Genomic DNA, 17,590 nt, shown 5'->3' on the forward strand with positions numbered 1-17,590 from the left:
AGGACAGCTGGGTCCAGACTAGACACAGTAGGATCCTGGTCCAGAAAACAAACTTGTTAGGCAAGGCCTCAGTTAGAAGGAAACAAAACTCGAAAAAAGTGAGAGAGGGAAGGCTCTGAGGCAGGGGTGTTTCAGGGATGGGAAAGAGGGATGAGGAGACAAACGGGGAGGGAGGCGGAGTGGGCTAAGTCTTGAGGGCCACCGAGTAAACTTGGGTTCTGGATCCTGAGAGCCAAAGAGGGTTCTTGAGCAGTGCAGTGTCCAGACCAGACTCGAATGCTCACAGGTACCCTCTGGTTATTCGTGGGGTAACAGACTGTGGGGGTGGGGGTGGTTGTGTGGGCTGAAGGTCAGAATCAAGACCCTGGGCTGGCCATACAAAAGAGGAGCAGGATGGTGGGTGCAGCTGGGTTCAGGCCGTATTCTAAAGGTGGGGCAGACATTGCGCACGTAGATCAGAGGCAGTTGCCGTGAAAGTGTCTTCCTTAAAGGGAGGTTCCCAAACACCCACATTCAGAACCACACCCCTGCTGATGGCCAGGGGAAGTGGCTATGGCAGGGCAGGCTTCATAGTGCCAGTGCTATCCCAAAGGCAGGCACAACTGCTTTCCTCCAGAGCTGCCCACAACCCCTACCTGCACATCCCAGCTTCTTACAACCCCTACCTATGCATCCCAGCAGCCCACAACCCCTACCTGCGCACCCCAGCTTTTTACAACCCCTACCTGCACACCCCAGTTTCTTACAACCCCTACCTGCACACCCCAGCTGCCCACAACCCCTACCTGCACACACCAGCTGCCCACAACTTGGAAGAAAAGGATCAAACATTGACTTTATGCACTACTGTTTAAATTATTTATGTATTCATTCATTTATTCATTTTGGCACTGGGGATGGAACCCAGGGACTCACACGTGGTAGGCAGCCAGGCCTTCACCAGTGAGTCACACACCCAGTCCCTCTCTGGTAGAATCTAGGCAGGAGCGCTCCTGCTGGGACAGCTGGAGCCTGTGGTGAGGCAGGGCATTTTAATGGAAGTCCATAATGGAACCAAACTACTCAGCTCACGGTGCTGGAGAAGAGAAGGGAGGTGCCAATATGCCCTTCAGAGAGAGGTAGGCTCTAAATAACCTTCCTCCAAGTAGACCCTGCCTCCTAAAGTTTCTGTCACTCCTCATCGGTCCCCAGGGCTATGCGCCCATCAACAGACCAATCACACCAGTCTTCCTAGCAATGGAGAAGTGGAGCTGGGAAACTGATCCCCTACTCAGCAATCCAAAAGAAAGGGCCATTAAGTAAAGGCCCCATACCTGAATTCAGTCCCTAGGAGCTTACACAGTGGAAGAGAACCGACTGCAGATAGTCGTCCTCTAACTTTCACACACTTGCTGTGGCCAGGGCACACTTACATACAAATGCATACATCAATTTATGAAGTTGAAAGACCCCTCTGGAGTCGCGGGGAGGGGGGTCGCAGCCCTCGCTATCCGACCACCTTCACACACAGCCGCACGGCACGACAAGCAGCCTCCTTCGTGCCTTGCAGAAAGGAGCAGCAGAAGAACCAGAAGCCGGCCAAGTCGGTGTGGGAGCAGCGCACTAGCGAGATGCGCAAGCAGAACCTGTTGGCCAGCCGCGAGGCGCTGTACGGGGACGCGGCCGAGCGCTGGCCCACCGCCTACGCGCGCCCGCTGCGGCCCGACGTCAAGACGCACCTGGACCGGCCGCTCGTGGTGGACCCGCAGGAGAACCGCAACAACAATACCAACAAGAGCCGCGCGCCCGACGCGCTGCGCCCGACCGCGCGACCCCGCGAGAGCGCGCGCGAGCCCGACGCGCGGCGTGCCTGGGCCGGGAGCCCTGAGCGCGCGCTTGGCCGGGAAGGCCCGTATGGCCGCGAGAGCGAGCCGCAGCAGCGCGAGCACGTGCCACCCCGCGAGCATGCGCCCTGGGACGCGGACGCAGAGCGCGCAAAGGCCGGGGACGCGCCCCGCCGCCACGCACACCGGCCTGGGGCTGACGGGGAGCCTCGACGTCACCGCGCTCGCCGCCGGCCCGGGGACGAACCCGAAGACAGGCCGGAGCGCAGGCCTCGTCCCCGCGATGCCACCAGGCCAGCTCGTGCTGCCGACGGCGATGGTGACGATGGGGAGCGCAGGCGGCGACATCGACACGGGCCGCCCGCCCACGACGACAGGGAACGCAGGCACCGGCGCAGGAAGTGAGTGGTCTCCGGAAGGGATGTGCCCAGTTGGATCTTCACTCTGGGCCGGGCCGAGAAGTTTCCCCAGTCACTAGAGTGAACAGTCGCCAGGCCTAGAATACCGGAAGCGGTGGGGATGGGGATGTAGATGTGACCAGCAGCCACAACCCGGGGTTAGCAGTTGGGGAAACAGATGTAGTTCTGTGCTGGGATGAACCCAGGGTCTCATATACAAGAGTCCACAACAGAGCTACGCCCCTCAGTGAAGGATTTTAGGTTGGCACTCTACAACAGAGCCAGCCTGTCACAGGGGAATTCTAGGCTAGCATCTATCACTGAGCTACACCCCAGCTCTTCACTGGAGGACTCTAGGTCTGCCCCCTATTGCTGAGTCACGCCCTCAGCCCCTTACTGCAGGATTCGAGGCAGGGACTCTACTACTGAACTACATCCCATCACAGCATTATATACAAAAAGTCTAGGGTGCTGCCGTCTTTGCTTTCAAAACGGCTAGAGGACGAAGGCATTGTGCGTCTTGCACAGGCCCTAGAGAGAGCCCATAGTCTCCACCAGATTCGTGTAGCTTTTTCATTCTTTGCTGTTTACTGTTGAATTAGTGCGTTCTTTTTTGGGTTTTCTAGACAGGGTTTTTCTGTAGCTTTGGAACTTGTCCTGGAACTAGCTCTTGTAGACCAGGCTGGTCTCGAATTCGCAGAGATCCACCTGCCTCTGCCTTCCGAGTGCTGGGATTAACGGCGTGCGCCACCACCGCTGGGTGAATTAGTGCGTTCTTGGCATCAGTGTTCTCATCTGATGATCGGACTCCCCAGAAATGACCCAGTCATTGCTAGAGTTAAATAAGTCACCACTGCCAAGGGCTAGCAGGGGCGCCCATGTGTGCAAAGCGTCTGCGACTGTCATCTTGCCAGTCCTTTGCTTACTTGATGGGGGGGAGGGGAGGGCTGATCTCCAAGACAGAAAGGGAGCCACCTTCCTTGACAGTACCCCACCAGTAGCTGTTTTTTTCTTATCTTTCCCATAATATTTTGTAATGTTTCACGGAAGACCATAAAGGGACTCTCTATAGAGAGCCCAGGGACTTCTGTGTTGATAGCAACATCTGTTATAAAATACAAGCCAAGTGTGGTGTTATTCCTATGATCCCAGTACTTGGGAGGTGGGGCAGGAGGATCTGGACTTCAAGGCCAGCCTTGGCTACGTAGAGAGTTTGAGACTACCCAGTGCTACATCCATAGTAGTAGTAATAATAATAATAATTTAGTGTCTTCTTGATCCTCCTTCTTATTGCTATGAGAACGTCACACTGGTTTTTTTGAAGGATGTACAAAATCTGCCCCCGGCCTATGGGAAAGGGGCATTTGTACAACCTGCCAGAGTCAGCTTTCTCTTCTGCTGTGTGGGTCCCGAGGTGTCAGGTGTTTTACCAGCCTGCGTGGCACAACTCGTGACTGGGTGGGACTCAGGCTTCAGTGAGACTATGTTCCTAACAAGAGGAGCCCAGTGCAGGTCCTAGGACCACATACCGAGTAGTGGGGTTCTAAACCAAATGAGTTTAGACAAGGGTCTGCAGACAAAAATCACTACCAGGTAGGTGGGGGGGGGGGTCACAAGCTCAGGCCAGCCTGGGATACACAGGGAAATCCTGTATCAGAGAGGGGGGGTGAGAGGACTCGGTGAGGAGAAGGAGGGACGACTCCTTCTGGATGGCTGGTCCTGGTCATGGATACTGACTCGCACTCTTCCCACTCCTAGTGCCCACAGCCTTCCTCGGTTATATCACCACCTCTGTCTGCACCGTGCTCCCTTAAACACCATTGTTCCAAATCATTCTTTCCCTAGAATTTTCTCTCCTGGGTGTTTCCCTCTGCTCACTGAAGTGTGAGAAGGGCCAGCTGTAATCTAGCCCAGACTGAATTCCAGCCAGTAGCTGCAGGTGTTTGGGGCCTACAGAGTTGGTTTCATCCATTTCCACTGCTGTAACCAAATGCCTGAGGTTGGTTACTCATTTAGAAAGAGTGGAAGTTTGTCCAGCTTCCTGTTCTGGAGGCTGCAGAGTCACAGGGCACAACGCCAGCACTCTGAGGGCTTGTTGCTGCATCCAAACATGGTAAGGGACTCCCACGGTGAGTGACCCAGGGCCGTCATGACTATTCCAGTCTCTTCTTTCTCTCAGAATGCCTTTCATCCATCATGGGAACCATGCCCTTGAGACCTTATCTAGCCCCACTTACCTCCAAATACCATCATCAGACAAATTTAGGGATTAGGTTTCTCAGTACATGAGTCTGAGTACTGGGGCAAACACATTCTGAGAAACGTGACCAAGATGGACCAGACCACAAGAAGAGCAGCTGGAGAAAAATGGAGCGTTTTGGGCAAGAGCATTACATGTTAAGGTCCTGGAATCACTCAGAAGACAGCCAGCTTACAGGATGTGAGGGAGGAGGCAAAGGGCCAGAGATGGGTTAGTAGGACTCTGGCTCCCTTAAGAGGGTAAGGAGCAACCAAAGATGTGAGGAGGGGCTTTGTCCCTGTATTGTGTCTGCTGCTGCTGTACCAAAGGAGGCAGGGTGATGAGGACAGAATGGCTATTCCTAAAAGTGTTCCCGGAGGAGGGTTTTCTGTTGTTCTGAGATAGGACCTCACGGTGACTGGTCCTCCTGCCTGCTGGGATTACAGATATATACCACCACATCAAGGTTTATTTGGTGCTGGGAATGGAACCCACGGCTTTGTTCACACTCGGCAAGCACCCTTATTAACTGAGCCACACCCCATCCCTGCAGAACGTTGAAAGTCAGTCATACCATGAGCAGAACCTGGGGCTGCAGTGCAGGGACTCTCAGTATGCCTGCCCATCCCTGCCTGGCTGTGATACTATCAGTATGTCACCTTACCTTTCTGGTCCCCATTTCTTCTGATGGGGCAAACAGTAGGGTAAAATGTACAGGTTTAAATGAAAGCAGAGACATGAACTGTGTTGAGAGATGCTGAGCCAACAAGTACTCAGTAAATGTCAGCATGGTGGAATTATGGAATTAGTAGCAGTTCTATGCTTAGCCATTTTTGGATGTCTTTAGGGGTCATTTGGAGGCCCTCTGGGATAGCAAAATCTACACGTTTGGGCTCCATCTGTAAAACAGCCTAGTATCTACATGGAACCCACACTCCTCTTCTGTGGGCTCCAGATCATCTCCAGGTAACTTAGAATTCCTGATGCAGTGCAAGCACTCTATGGGCAGCTATTAGACTCTATTTTTCAAACAAAATTTAGAAAGCAGATTGACAATGTGGCCATTTAGCAAAAAACCAACAGTAGGTTCCCCTCTAGAGCCTATGACCTCCACACTCATCAGGTTTACAGTTCTAGGCATGAATTCTCTGCTGTGGAACAGCCCTCAAATTCAGTCGGTAAGCAGTGGTCACCCCCACACCAGTAATGCCCCTGTTGCCCCAGTGAGCACATCCTTGTTGCAGCATGCAGGGACCAGTACTGGGTAAGGTCATTGATATATTCTGTATTTTCTTCTTTGACACAGGGTTTCTCTGTGTAGCCCTGACTGTCCTAGAAGTCACTCTGTAGACCAGGCTGGCCTTGAACTCAGAGGGTGCTGGGATTAAAGGCACCACTACCCAGCTGTATAGTCTGTATTCTTTAGGAAAGAGGTGAGGGGAAAGTGTATCAGGTTTTTTTTTTTAATATATTTTCAGTCTTGGGTCTGGAGAGAGAGCTCAGCGCTTAGGATCACTTTCTGCTTGCATGGAAAACTCAGGTTCTGTCCCCAATGCCCCACATGGAGATTTACCACCTTCTGTAACTCCACTTCCACAGGATCTGACGCTCTCTTATGGTCTCCAGGGGTACCAGGCTCCCAGATTCTCAGGTGGCACACAGACTCACAGGCACTAACAGATCTATCAGTTCAGTCCCCACATGCAGAATCTGTAGTGGGAAAAGGTGAACCACAGTACGAACATATCAGTTCACCAGGCATGATGGTGCACTCTCAGGAGGCAAAGGCAGGTGGGTCTCTGTGGGTTCAGGACCAGTCTGGTCTATATTGAAAGTTCTAGGTCAGCCAGGTTACATAGAGAAACCTTGTCTCAAAATAAACAACAAAAGGCCATATCAAGTGTTTCAGCATCGTGTGAGCACTCGGTGTATACATATCATACTATTAGTAATACTCAGGCTCTCTTTGCTACAGACATCAAAAACCTTAGAACTTGGTATGATGGTGCGTGCCTAGAAACCTGCACCCAGAAAGCTGAGGCAGGAGGACTGCCATGAGTTTGGAGCTAGCCTAGACCACAGAGTAAAACTGTTTAAAAGACATTGATTCTCAGCCAGGCATGGTGACCCGTGTCTTTAATTCTAGTACATGGGAGACAGAGGCCACAGATCTCTGTGAGTTCGAGGCCAGCCTGGTCTATAGAGCAAATTCCAGAACAGCCAGGCCTACACAGAGAAACCCTGAAGAAGGTGGGGGGGATTCAAATTTTGATTTTGTTTCAGAGATCTGGGTGCTCCTGTGATCTGCATGTCCTTTTCCTTCCCATAGGCTGCCCTCTGGCCTTTTCCAGAGCCCACCCATGTGTCTCATTGTTGGGATGTTGACAGTGTCATTTTTACTGTTCTGCTTATCCCTACTCCCATTTCTACACTCACCATTCTCTTCACCTCTGAAGCCTGCACCAGAACACCATTCCTGCACTGTTCAGTAGTTGCTAAACTCAGGTTCCCACACGGGTCCAAGTGAGGCACAAGCTCCAGACTCCTGGTAGAGACCCGTGAGCTACCGGACATCTGCCACTCCTAGGACTAGTCTCCTGACCAGTGGGGGTCAGCTGTTTGCAGCCTAGTTCCAGCTGCATCTGTCACCATGGCCACCCACTCCCCATTGGTACAAGGAGGGTTACTGCAGTTGTGGGTTTCCTGGCTCACTCTCCCTATATAGCATAGAATCCTGATCCTTTAACACACTCCTCAACACCTCCACTTTGCTCACCACCTGTTTACTTTGCTGAGTGACGCTGGAGCTAAAGGTTTCTAGATAGGACCAGATTCCAGCTCAGTCCCGTCTGAGCAAGTTCGTGAGGGACAAATGTCTTCCCCTCTGCCTCAGTTTCTTACTCTGTTAAATTGAGCTGATCTTGTTATCCATTTCAGGTGCTGTAATGCATGAAGTATTGAAGGCTGTCAGGAACTGTGTCAGGAAGCCTGCAGAAGAGGGCAGCCAGGAAGTGTGCAGAGGAGGTCAGTCAGGAAGTGTGCAGAGATCAGTCAGGAAGTGTGAAGAGGAGGTCAGTTAGGAATCCTGCAGAGGTCATTCAGGAAGCAGGCAGTGAAGGGTGCTGTTTTATGGTCTAGAACAGTCTCTAGGTCTCAGGAGAGTACACCACAAGGGAGAAGTGCATGGCAACTGGCAGTGGGAGCCTGCATAAGACAAACTTAATACAGAGAGCACCTGTCCTGGACGCTGGGACAGGGCCCGACTTCAGTTTTGTGTATCCTCTGAATCTTCCTTAAAGATACTTAAGGATTAAAATTAACTGAAAATTTAGCTGGGTGTGGCGGTGCACACATTTAATCCTAGCACTCAGGACGCAGAAACAGGTGGTTCTCTGTGAGTTTAAGGTCAGCCTGGTCTACAGAGTGAGTTCCAGGACATCCAGGGCTACACAGAGAAACCCTGTCTCAAAAAGCAAACTGTTTACTGGAATTTTATGTTTGGGCTTTGCACACTGGGCTAGCAAAAAATCCCCAGTAGAACCTGGGGTATGAGCCAGAGGTAGAGCCCCTTCCTAGAATCCCCAGTGAGGGGTGTGGATGTGGCTCAGCGTTAGAGGGTTACCACAGCCTGTGTGAGGCTCTGAGCTCCTCCTCAACACTACAGAAAGTTCACAAGAGTTCATAACCGCTTGACCTGCCTGGAGCTGCGAAATGCTCTGTGAAGTGTAGAATCAGTAAATAATTGTTTTTTCTTTCCTTTCGGGGTGGATGATGCTCAGGGCCTCATATGAGCTGGGTAGTGTAGCAGGTTGTCCTGGGCCATGCTGTGGGCCTGGGTATTGGTCCCGGCAACTGCAATGCTGATCCTAACCAGTTCTGCACTCTTCTACTTTGATCCTCTCCTTAGAGAGAACCAGGGCTCCGGGGTCCCCATGTCTGGTCCCAACCTGTCCACCACCAGGCCAATCCAGCAGGACCTGGGCCGCCAGGACTTGCCACTGGCCGAGGACCTTGACAACATGAAGAATAACAAGTTGGCCACTGGGGAGCCTGTCAGTCCCCACGACAGCCTGGGCCACAGTGGTCTTCCCCCAAGCCCCACCAAGATCGGGAACAGCACCAACCCTGGTCCCACCTTGGCCACCAACCCCCAGAACGCTGCCAGCCGCAGGACGCCCAACAACCCGGGCAATCCGTCCAACCCCGGCCCCCCCAAGACCCCCGAGAACAGCCTTATCGTCACCAACCCCAGCAGCACCCAGCCCAACTCAGCGAAGACTGCCAGGAAACCCGAGCACATGGCGGTGGAGATCCCCCCAGCCTGCCCGCCCCTCAACCACACTGTGGTCCAAGGTGAGGAGCTGCAGGGTTGCTGGGCCGTTTTCTCCACAGTCCCTGCTCACAGTCTTGGGAGGAAGAAACACTAGACCCTGGGTGCAGCCCACAGAGGACTTGGCCTGAGGCCACGCTCCACATCCTACCTTCCCTCCACAGAGCCCACACTACCACAGGGGAGAAAGGAACCCCAAGTGGAAACTGGGGGCCTGGGGACAGCTTGGAGTTTGGGTGCAGCACAGCTGGAAGCATCACCATTGTAGACGGTCCAGTGGCACAGTGAGCAAGGAAGGAGCTGGGGGCCTGGCCCGGTTGGTAGAGTGCTTGCCTAGACACTCTAGCACCACAGACAACCTACAGCAGTGGTAGGTGGAGGCAGGAAGTTCACAAGTTCAAGGCCACCCTTAACTGCACAGTGACCTTAAGGCCAGCCAGGACCCCATGTCTAACAAGGATAATGTCTGTTTACCCCAGTGTCTGTGTCTCTTAGAACCGCTGTGGCTGCAGCACACACTTAGGAACACTTGCACGCTCTTCTCTCTCCTGGAGATCAGATGTCTCATGTACCAGTGTGGCCTATTTGGATCGGCCTCACTCCTCTGGCCACCTGGGGCTGCGGCCCCTAAAGACTACTGCGTACATTCTCAGTTTTTGGCTTAGGGTTGCTATGTTTTAAGATAGCATCTCACTGTGTAGCCCAAGCCTAAGCTAGAAGTGACCCTCCTGTCTCTCTTTCCCTGTGGTGGCAGAATTACAGGTGTGTGCCACTGACTTCACTGTGGTGGGTCTTGATAATAAACTAATGTTATTAGTTTTTGGATGAAGAAGCAGACCCCTGGGGAGGTTCAGCCTGTCCACAACCACACAGGGCTGTGGAGCCTGAACCAGGGGAGAGGTGCTGCAGTCAGGACTGGGTGTTCTCACAGGGTCTGAGTTCTCTACTCTGTGGGCAGCTGCCCCATGCAGGTCCTAGTCACATCAGAAAATCTAAGGGAGCAGAGGCACCATTGCTCTGTAGAGTGGGAGCTGGTCTTCTAGGACCAGTTCACCAGCAGCTGTGTGACCTTGGACTAGCCACGTAACTTCCCTGTGTCCAGATTCCCTTCTCTGTCAGGTGGTGGGCACAGGCACCAAGCCCACAGGGTCAGGGACGCCTGGTGCACAGGAAGCTCTTCCCCAGGTCCTATGATTAGCGTTGGCTCCAGGAATGACCAGGAGTCTAGAGCTTTGTGGGTAATCATGGAGGAACCCATGTTTGTTCTTGTTCCAACAGTAAACAAAAATGCTAACCCAGACCCACTGCCAAAGAAAGAGGAAGAGAAGAAGGAAGAAGAGGACGCAGACCCCGGGGAGGACGGCCCAAAGCCCATGCCGCCCTACAGCTCCATGTTCATCCTCTCCACCACCAACCCGTGAGTATGGGAGCAGCGGCCTGGCCAGGCTCCCCAGGGCGGGCGGGGCAGGCAGTGGAAGATAGATTCTCTTCAGCACCATCTTGAGTCTTGAGGCCCTCAGTAGACCCTCTTGCTTCACTCATCGGAGATAAAAGCTTGTCATAACAGACTACCCTGGAAAAGACCCCTTCCTGCCATGAGATGGAAGCCACTGCCGTAAATACCAGCCTGTGCCCTGCTGGGACAGGTGTCCTTTAGAAATTGCTGCCTTGTGCTGTCCACGACCTGCACGACCTGTGTGGCAGTCGTGCATCTGAATTCTGTGAATAACCATGGCGCACAGATGTGGGCTCTGGGCCCTTTTTTCTAAAGTTCAGTTTTTCTTCTTTACTAAACAAATGTCTAAGTGGCACTTACTGTCAAGTATTGTTCCAAGTGCTTTATAAATTTACAACTTTTTTTCAGAATAGCCTCTTAGCATTGGTGCAGTGAAAGCGGGTGAGGCTTGAGCCAGAACAGGCTGCTTCTAACAGCCCAGGTTTTGCTTGTTTGGGTGGCCCTGAGGTTGGACCAGGCTTCGTGCGTGCTAGGCAAGCGCTCCCCCAGCTAAGCTGCAGCTCAGGTTTTCTGCTTATGGTGGAAGTGATGGGATTTGTTTTGAGTTTTATTTTTAATTTTATTTATCACTGGTGTGTGTGTGTGTGTGTGTGTGTGTGTGTGTGTGTGTGTGTGTTTTGAGTGTGTGTAATTGGTTTTCAGACCAGATCTTACTCTGTGACCACATTGGCCCTGAACTCATAACATAGTCCAGATGTCCTGAACTCTTAGTGATTCCTCAGCCACAGCCTCCCTGTGCTCAGATTACTGACAGGAGCCACCACTCTCGGTTTCTTCTTTTAGACACTGGAATATTTCACACATGGAAAACCTAGCCTTGAAATGGCTCCGTGGGTAGAGAGGCTGTGAAGCCTGCCAGCCTGAGTTCCGTTCCCAGGAACCACAGAATCTGCTCTCACAAACTGTCCTGTGCTCTGTCCAGGGAGCCTTGGCACAGCACCATCCCTACACACAAATAAATAATGTAATTAACTAAAAGAATAAGTAAGTGAAGTCTTTCTATGTCCTGCAGAATCATCAGTAGTAGTGATTCCACTAGCTTCAGAAACCAAGTAGTTCAGTTGTTTGGAGAGTAAGAACTCTTCCACAGGTAACAAGACTGTCTCAGGGAGCTGAGGGCTTCCAGCTGCACTGGACTATGGGACCCACCCAGTGCCCTGTGGAGTCCTTGACAGATGGTCTGGGTGGGGCAATGGAATTGGACTGTAGGTGAGTGGAGGGAAGGGCCCGTGAGCCTGCAATCTGAGTGGCTCCCTGCTCTGCCCACAGCCTTCGCCGGCTGTGCCATTACATCCTGAACCTGCGCTACTTCGAGATGTGCATCCTCATGGTCATTGCCATGAGCAGCATAGCGTTGGCCGCTGAGGATCCTGTGCAACCCAACGCGCCCCGCAACAACGTGAGTCCCGACTCTGCTCCCCATCTGAAACGTAGACAAGATAGATGTTCACCTCTGAGCCACACCTGCAGTCCCATTATATGAGTATCGGGCCTCTTATCCTAAGGGAGGCAGGAGCCTGACTCTGGTGGTTATAAGCACCCTCTGCCTTGTCATGTTCAGTAATTACCAGCCCTTGAACCTGTAGCTCCTGCCCCCCTCCCCCCACACACACACCCAAGGTGTCCTAGGTGGCTCCTGAAGCTAGAAGCAGGGACATTGGCCATTTTTGCTAATCCAGACAGAAACAACTAGAGCCCAATTCTGGGCAGAATGGTGGAGAAAGGAAGGGGAGGCTCCATCATCCCAGACTGAGTGGTACCCTCAAAGTGAAAGAGAACCAGATGGCCAGGTGTTCCCAGAGTTTAGAAGATATCCTGGAAACAGGAGAGCCCTGAGTGTGGACACTGGCCCGTCCACCCCATCACCCCAAGGACAGTCACCCCAACAGTGGAATGGACTCCTCCAAGGCCCTCTTAGTCCACAAGCGACTTGGAGTACTTAAAACAGGCACTCATGGTGACCAGCCCTCAGCAGGGTAAATCGGTCGGATTTGCCGCCATCTGCTGGACACTTTGATTCACAACCTACGCATCTTTAATCCTGCCTGGGCATGGCTCCTGGGTGGAAGCTCTGCTTCTGAGGAATTTTCTGTGTTCCCGCACCCCAGTGGGCAGCTGGTAGACTTACTAGGAGTTGAGCAAGCCTGTGATTTAGTTCCCTGGCCCTTTGTTTGTCCGTGCAGGTGCTGCGGTATTTTGACTATGTTTTCACAGGCGTGTTTACCTTTGAGATGGTGATCAAGGTAAGAACAGTACTGGGTACATCCACGGACCTTCTGAGAAGAGAAAAGCTCAACCCAAGAGTAGATATGCTGAGTGTGTGTGAGGGGAATTCACCAGACAGTGTGGTGGAGAGAGGGGGGAAGGAGTGGGGAAGGCAGGGAAGAGCAGGGAAGTAAGGCGTGACCGGGGCTAGGAGGACTTTAGTGTGGACACCAAAGGAAGTGAGAGCTGTGGAGAGCTCTGGGACTCTGCATGAGAGCTCTCAAGCACCCTCAGATGACAAATGAGGGGATTGTCAGGGACCAAGTAGGCCATGACGAGGGCAGGAACCACTGATCACAGAAGAAGTAAGAGGTAGACAGAGTCTTGGGAGGCTCCAAATACAGTGTACAAGGCTTCCTGGTGCATGGTCTCCTGCGGGGTCAGGCAGAGCACACTCTGATGCTTGTGCTTGAGGGCTTCAGAGTCAGGTCAGGCTCCCTTTCCTCAGAAGGACCACTTGTCATCCTGCCAGTCCCTCCTTCCTCAAGAGGGTGTTATTCTAGCAAAGGGTTGAGGGCTCTGAACAAACTGTTCTCTCCCTCTAGATGATCGACCTGGGCCTTGTCTTGCATCAGGGGGCCTATTTCCGTGACCTCTGGAACATTTTGGACTTCATAGTGGTCAGTGGGGCCCTGGTGGCCTTCGCCTTCACGTAAGTCTCCATGCACGGCTCCCCACCCTCAGTCTGAGTCCCACTGTCAGATGTGGGTCGTATTCCAGAGTTCTGAGACAGGAATGAGAGCTGTGGGCCAGTGGGGGTGGGGGCGGGCAGGGGATGCCCAGTGGGGCTGCAACTGGCTTTGTGCATGCCATCACCATTAAAGAAGGAAGGAAGGGAGGGACCAGAGCCACCTTCCACTCCTCCCACAGCAAGGTGGTGGCCTCTTGCTGTGCTGCTTCTGGTATTCTTGCCTCTGGGGACATCTCATCTCCCTACCCACAGCCCCTCTACATGTTGTCTCTTTGGGGTGCCCCTGGAAAGACAATCAGAAAGCAAGTGTGCGTGAGATCCCATACCACCTGTTCCCCAAGGCGCCTCACCATACACCTGGTGGCCTACTTCTATGTGTCTGTCCTCCCAAGGCTCCTAGGATGCCCTGCCCTCAGCAAGGTTATATACTATGGCACCTCTCCACAATGGCACCCTGGTTATAGGTAGCAGTTTCAAGTATGGCTCCCAATTTCTGAGTGATAATTTTAAAATGGCAACCATTTCAAGATGGCACCCAAGTTCCGAGTTCCCATTCCAGCCTAGCACCCACTTTGTGGTGGTGCTGGAGGATGGGCAACCATTCTAAGATGACGTGAATTCTCACCATCATCCCAAGATGATGTTCTAGAGTTTAGGGGCCATTGCAAGTTGGTGCCCAGGCCTGGTGTTGGTGGTGCACTTCAAGATGGTACCCAGGTTCTAGATGGCCTTTCAAAAATGGAGTCCAGGTTCTTGGAAACCATTTCAAGACAGTGCTCAGGAAGCAGACGGCCATCCCAAGATGGCAGCTGAGTTCTAGGAAGCCTTCTCAAACATGCTGAAGGGGTCAGAAGCCATTTCAAGATGTTACCTTAAATCTCACCATCATTTCAAGATGGTACTTAAGTGCAAAATGGTCATCTCAGTGTCCCCAGAGGTCTGTGCATCCACTTGATGTGGTATCCAGTGTCTCAGTGGCCATTCTCAATGGTACATGAGCTCTGCCATCCAAGTTTCTAGGTAGCCATTCCAGATGGTGTCCAGCCTGAGATGGAGCTCAGGTTAGGTCTAATTGGAGAGGGAGCCCGAGATCCCAGCAGCAGGCATCTATATCAGGGAGAGACCTAACTTGTTCCTCATTCAGAAATCCATTTTGGGAACTAAGACTGTGCTTATCACATAGGTCAGTCCCAGAAAGAAAGGTCTTACAGGGTCCCTGACCATCCCCTCACCTGGCACAGAGACCTGAGGATTTCTTTGGGTTTGTCTGACGGGCTGCCTCTCAGTAGTCATGGCCTCTCAGCCTGCTCCCTCCCCTGGCACTAAGTGCCGATATCATGACAGAGGGCCCTGACTGTTGCCCATTTCCAGGCGAAGGGCTCCAGTAGGGCCTCCCAAGCTGCCCCCTGGAGCACAGCACGCTGTGGTTGTGGTGGACGTGCATCACCATTTCCATAGCCAGCAGGCCTAACTCGCCTGACTCCCAGCTCTCTCCTTTTATCCACTCTTCCGATTCTCTCCCTGTCCTCCTTGTATTCTCTTCTCTTCCCTTCTTTTCTTTTTTCTGGTCCTGAGGATGGAGCCAGAGGGTGGAGCCAGGGTCCTTTGCCCTGAGCCCCAAGGGATGCTCCCAGCTCTGGAGTCAGACTTTCAATGTTCTCATGAATTCAGTGCAAACATAGTGCTGTGCTGTGTTCCTGTAATTCCTTGTTTTTATCCTTTTTCCCTAATTCCTACATAAGAGAAGGTCAGACCAGGGACAGCCATGTGCCTGTGCAGGCCGGCAGTTCTAACATAAGCTGGCATTGAAAGCATGAGTCAAGGATTCTCTTGGAATTTTGGAAGAACTTGGAATTGTGGATCTTGCTGTGAGGCAGAAGAGGAGACACTCTGACCCCTACCGTTCCCCTACCTCACTACCAAGAATCTACTTGGCCCTGCCACTTCTCACTGAAGAGAGGCCTGCAGCTCGGTGCAAGCTGGCCAGCACCTTGTTTAAGTCACTCCTGCATACCCAACAGCAAAAGTGATTGCCAGTTGCTGCTTGCTTCCCAAAAGACGTTTCTGAACTCCCCTTGTCTCCCAGTCCCCAGCAGCAGGCTCTGCTCTCTTGTACCTGAGGTGCTTCAACTTGTGAGTCTTTGCTTGGTATCTCCTTGTTGTCATGGTAGAGCATCAACTTGCTGTTTTCCTTTCCTTTGTCTATCCTGTGAACTGTCTGCTCATAGACAAGGTGGAAAACCCCAATAGGAGTAAGCAGTACCTCCGTCTGGGTGTGGTGGCAAATGTGAGGTCGAAGCAGGAGGATTGCTGATCTAAAGCCAGCCTGGGCTATGGAGCACAGATGTCTCAGTAAAGGAAAGAAGAAAAAGTTCCCTAAGTCTGGTAGACTCTCGGTGCCTCAGTTTTCCCATGCAGCAGGTTGTAATGGTTCGAATGAGAGGAAGCACCTTGTGTGTGTCATCTATGACGCTGTCACACCAGAGTAGTGGTCCCCATTCCACAGATGAGAAACTGAGTTTGAGGCGAGGTGTGTGGAGAATGGAATCTAGGCCAGCAACCTGTCCCATTGGGTCCTTCCTTCCCTGGACGGTCTGAGAGGCCGAGGAGCAGGAATGAGAAGGAGGGAGGCTGCTCTCTTCTTGAATAAAGGGAACTGGGGCAAGGACTCTGATTGTCTGCCTGTGCTCTCCCAGGGATGTGCCGAACCCTCTGAATGATCCCCCCCTCCTCTCCTCACCCAGATCTGTGTGTGTGATCTGTGTTGCATAGGTGTGGGTGTGCATACATGTGCTCTCCATCCACTAACCATGCTCCATCTTCCATGCACCATCACTAACGAGCCATCTCACAAGCTGTCACCATGAGGGACGTCACGCTCAGTGCCCATGCTTTGGAGCAGCTAGCTGACATCTCACAGCAGCTGCTAGCTAGATCATGATCCCACCCTCACTGCCAAGAGCCCATCTGGCACCACTGCCCCTTCCCCAGAGCAGGTCCCCAGCTGCTGGCAGACTCTGGCATAGCTGCCAGAGTGTAGCTTGATCCAGTTACTCCTGCACCTCAAAGCCACACTCCCAACAACTGAAGAAGAGGCCCTCCAGCAACACCCTCACAATAGCCCTGTCCCCGAGGGGCCCTCCAGCAGTATCTTAAAACAGCCCTGTCCCCAAGGAAGGCAAATTCAAACTCAAGATGCAGGCCTGTGGGTTTGACTCTCAGTCTGCCACTTTCTGGCTATCTTCCTCATCTGGAAAATGGGCACAATGGTGCCATCCGTCTGCAGGTAAATGCAGTGACACAAGACTCAGTAGCACATACACATTTAGGGGAAAGCCATGGGAGATGGAGCTCAGGGGTAGTGCTGGCCTGGTGTGCAGGAACTCTGAGTTCAAACAAAAGATAAGGTAGATGCCAGTGCCATTGGAAGCATTGCTAACACCCATGGGTAAGGGCTGTAGACTTCCAGGCAGAGCTGAGTGCCCTAAGCTGGACCTCAGGGGAAGGCTCAGTAGACATATTTGTAGACATTAAACCATTCAGGGTTGAAAAAAAAATTGTTGGGTATAACATGATGCCTAGAATCCCAGCTCCTCAGGAGGCTCAGGCAGGATGACCACAATGTCAAGGACTGCCAGGAAATTTAGCAAGACCCTATCTCAAAATGAAAAGTAAAGAGAAGTCTCAAGGAGTGGCTCAGAGGTGGACTCCCCCAGTGAGGGGCTGGGTGCAGCTCAATGACCTAGCATGTGTGAGGCCCTTGACTCCATCAGCAGCAGCTCTCCTTCCAGAAAGGTCCACCCACCAGAGTGACACACACGTCTACATCCCAGCTACTTAGAAGTTGGAGGCAGGAAGATTAGTCGTTCAGGCCAGCCTGGGCTACATCTTGATAAGTCAGTATAAGCCAAGGTGGAGGCTCCTGATACTGAAGCATCATGAAGACAAGCCCATTTTCCAGATGAAGCTTGTTGGCAGTCAAAGCGCCATTCAAGCCTCTGTTCCCTCCCCATGAAACTCACCTACAGCAAGCTGAGTCCCCGTGCCAGGACTGCTGCAGGAAGCGACCCTGCTCTTGGCAGTGACTGAGTGGTGAGTTCACCCAGGGTAATAGGCAGCCCCAGGGCTGCCTTACTCCTTGGAAATTTGCCTTTGCGAGCTGCTGTCAGGGCCATGTCCTGCCCAGTGCAGAGACTGAAGTAAGGGCTGGTCCCCCTGGTCCCCGGGATCCCAGAGCCCAGTGCCCATGTGTGTCTGTGCGTGTCCTGTGTTCTCTCTGAGGCTACTCACGATTTGTCTCTCCTTCCGACGCCACCTCACCAGGAGCA

At 52.5% G+C, this 17,590-nt stretch overlaps 1 protein-coding gene across 6 annotated transcripts in view; it reads left to right on the forward strand.

The window, feature by feature from the left end:
* Cacna1a (calcium voltage-gated channel subunit alpha1 A) overlaps nucleotides 1-17,590 on the forward strand; it is a 231,214-nt gene that overhangs the window by 147,031 nt on the left and 66,593 nt on the right. For all 6 annotated transcript variants that reach the window (XM_087900475.1, XM_087900474.1, XM_087900473.1 and 3 more), the window contains exons 19-24: nucleotides 1,550-2,224; nucleotides 8,368-8,813; nucleotides 10,069-10,207; nucleotides 11,576-11,705; nucleotides 12,490-12,549; nucleotides 13,117-13,223. In XM_087900475.1, coding sequence (XP_087756601.1) covers nucleotides 1,550-2,224; nucleotides 8,368-8,813; nucleotides 10,069-10,207; nucleotides 11,576-11,705; nucleotides 12,490-12,549; nucleotides 13,117-13,223 — 1,557 coding nt within the window. The remainder of the gene's footprint in view (nucleotides 1-1,549; nucleotides 2,225-8,367; nucleotides 8,814-10,068; nucleotides 10,208-11,575; nucleotides 11,706-12,489; nucleotides 12,550-13,116; nucleotides 13,224-17,590) is intronic.

The sequence above is a fragment of the Myodes glareolus genome, chromosome 22 (genome assembly GCF_982192425.1).
Source record: "Myodes glareolus chromosome 22, mMyoGla1.1, whole genome shotgun sequence".
In the NCBI taxonomy this organism is placed as follows: Eukaryota; Metazoa; Chordata; class Mammalia; order Rodentia; family Cricetidae; genus Myodes; species Myodes glareolus.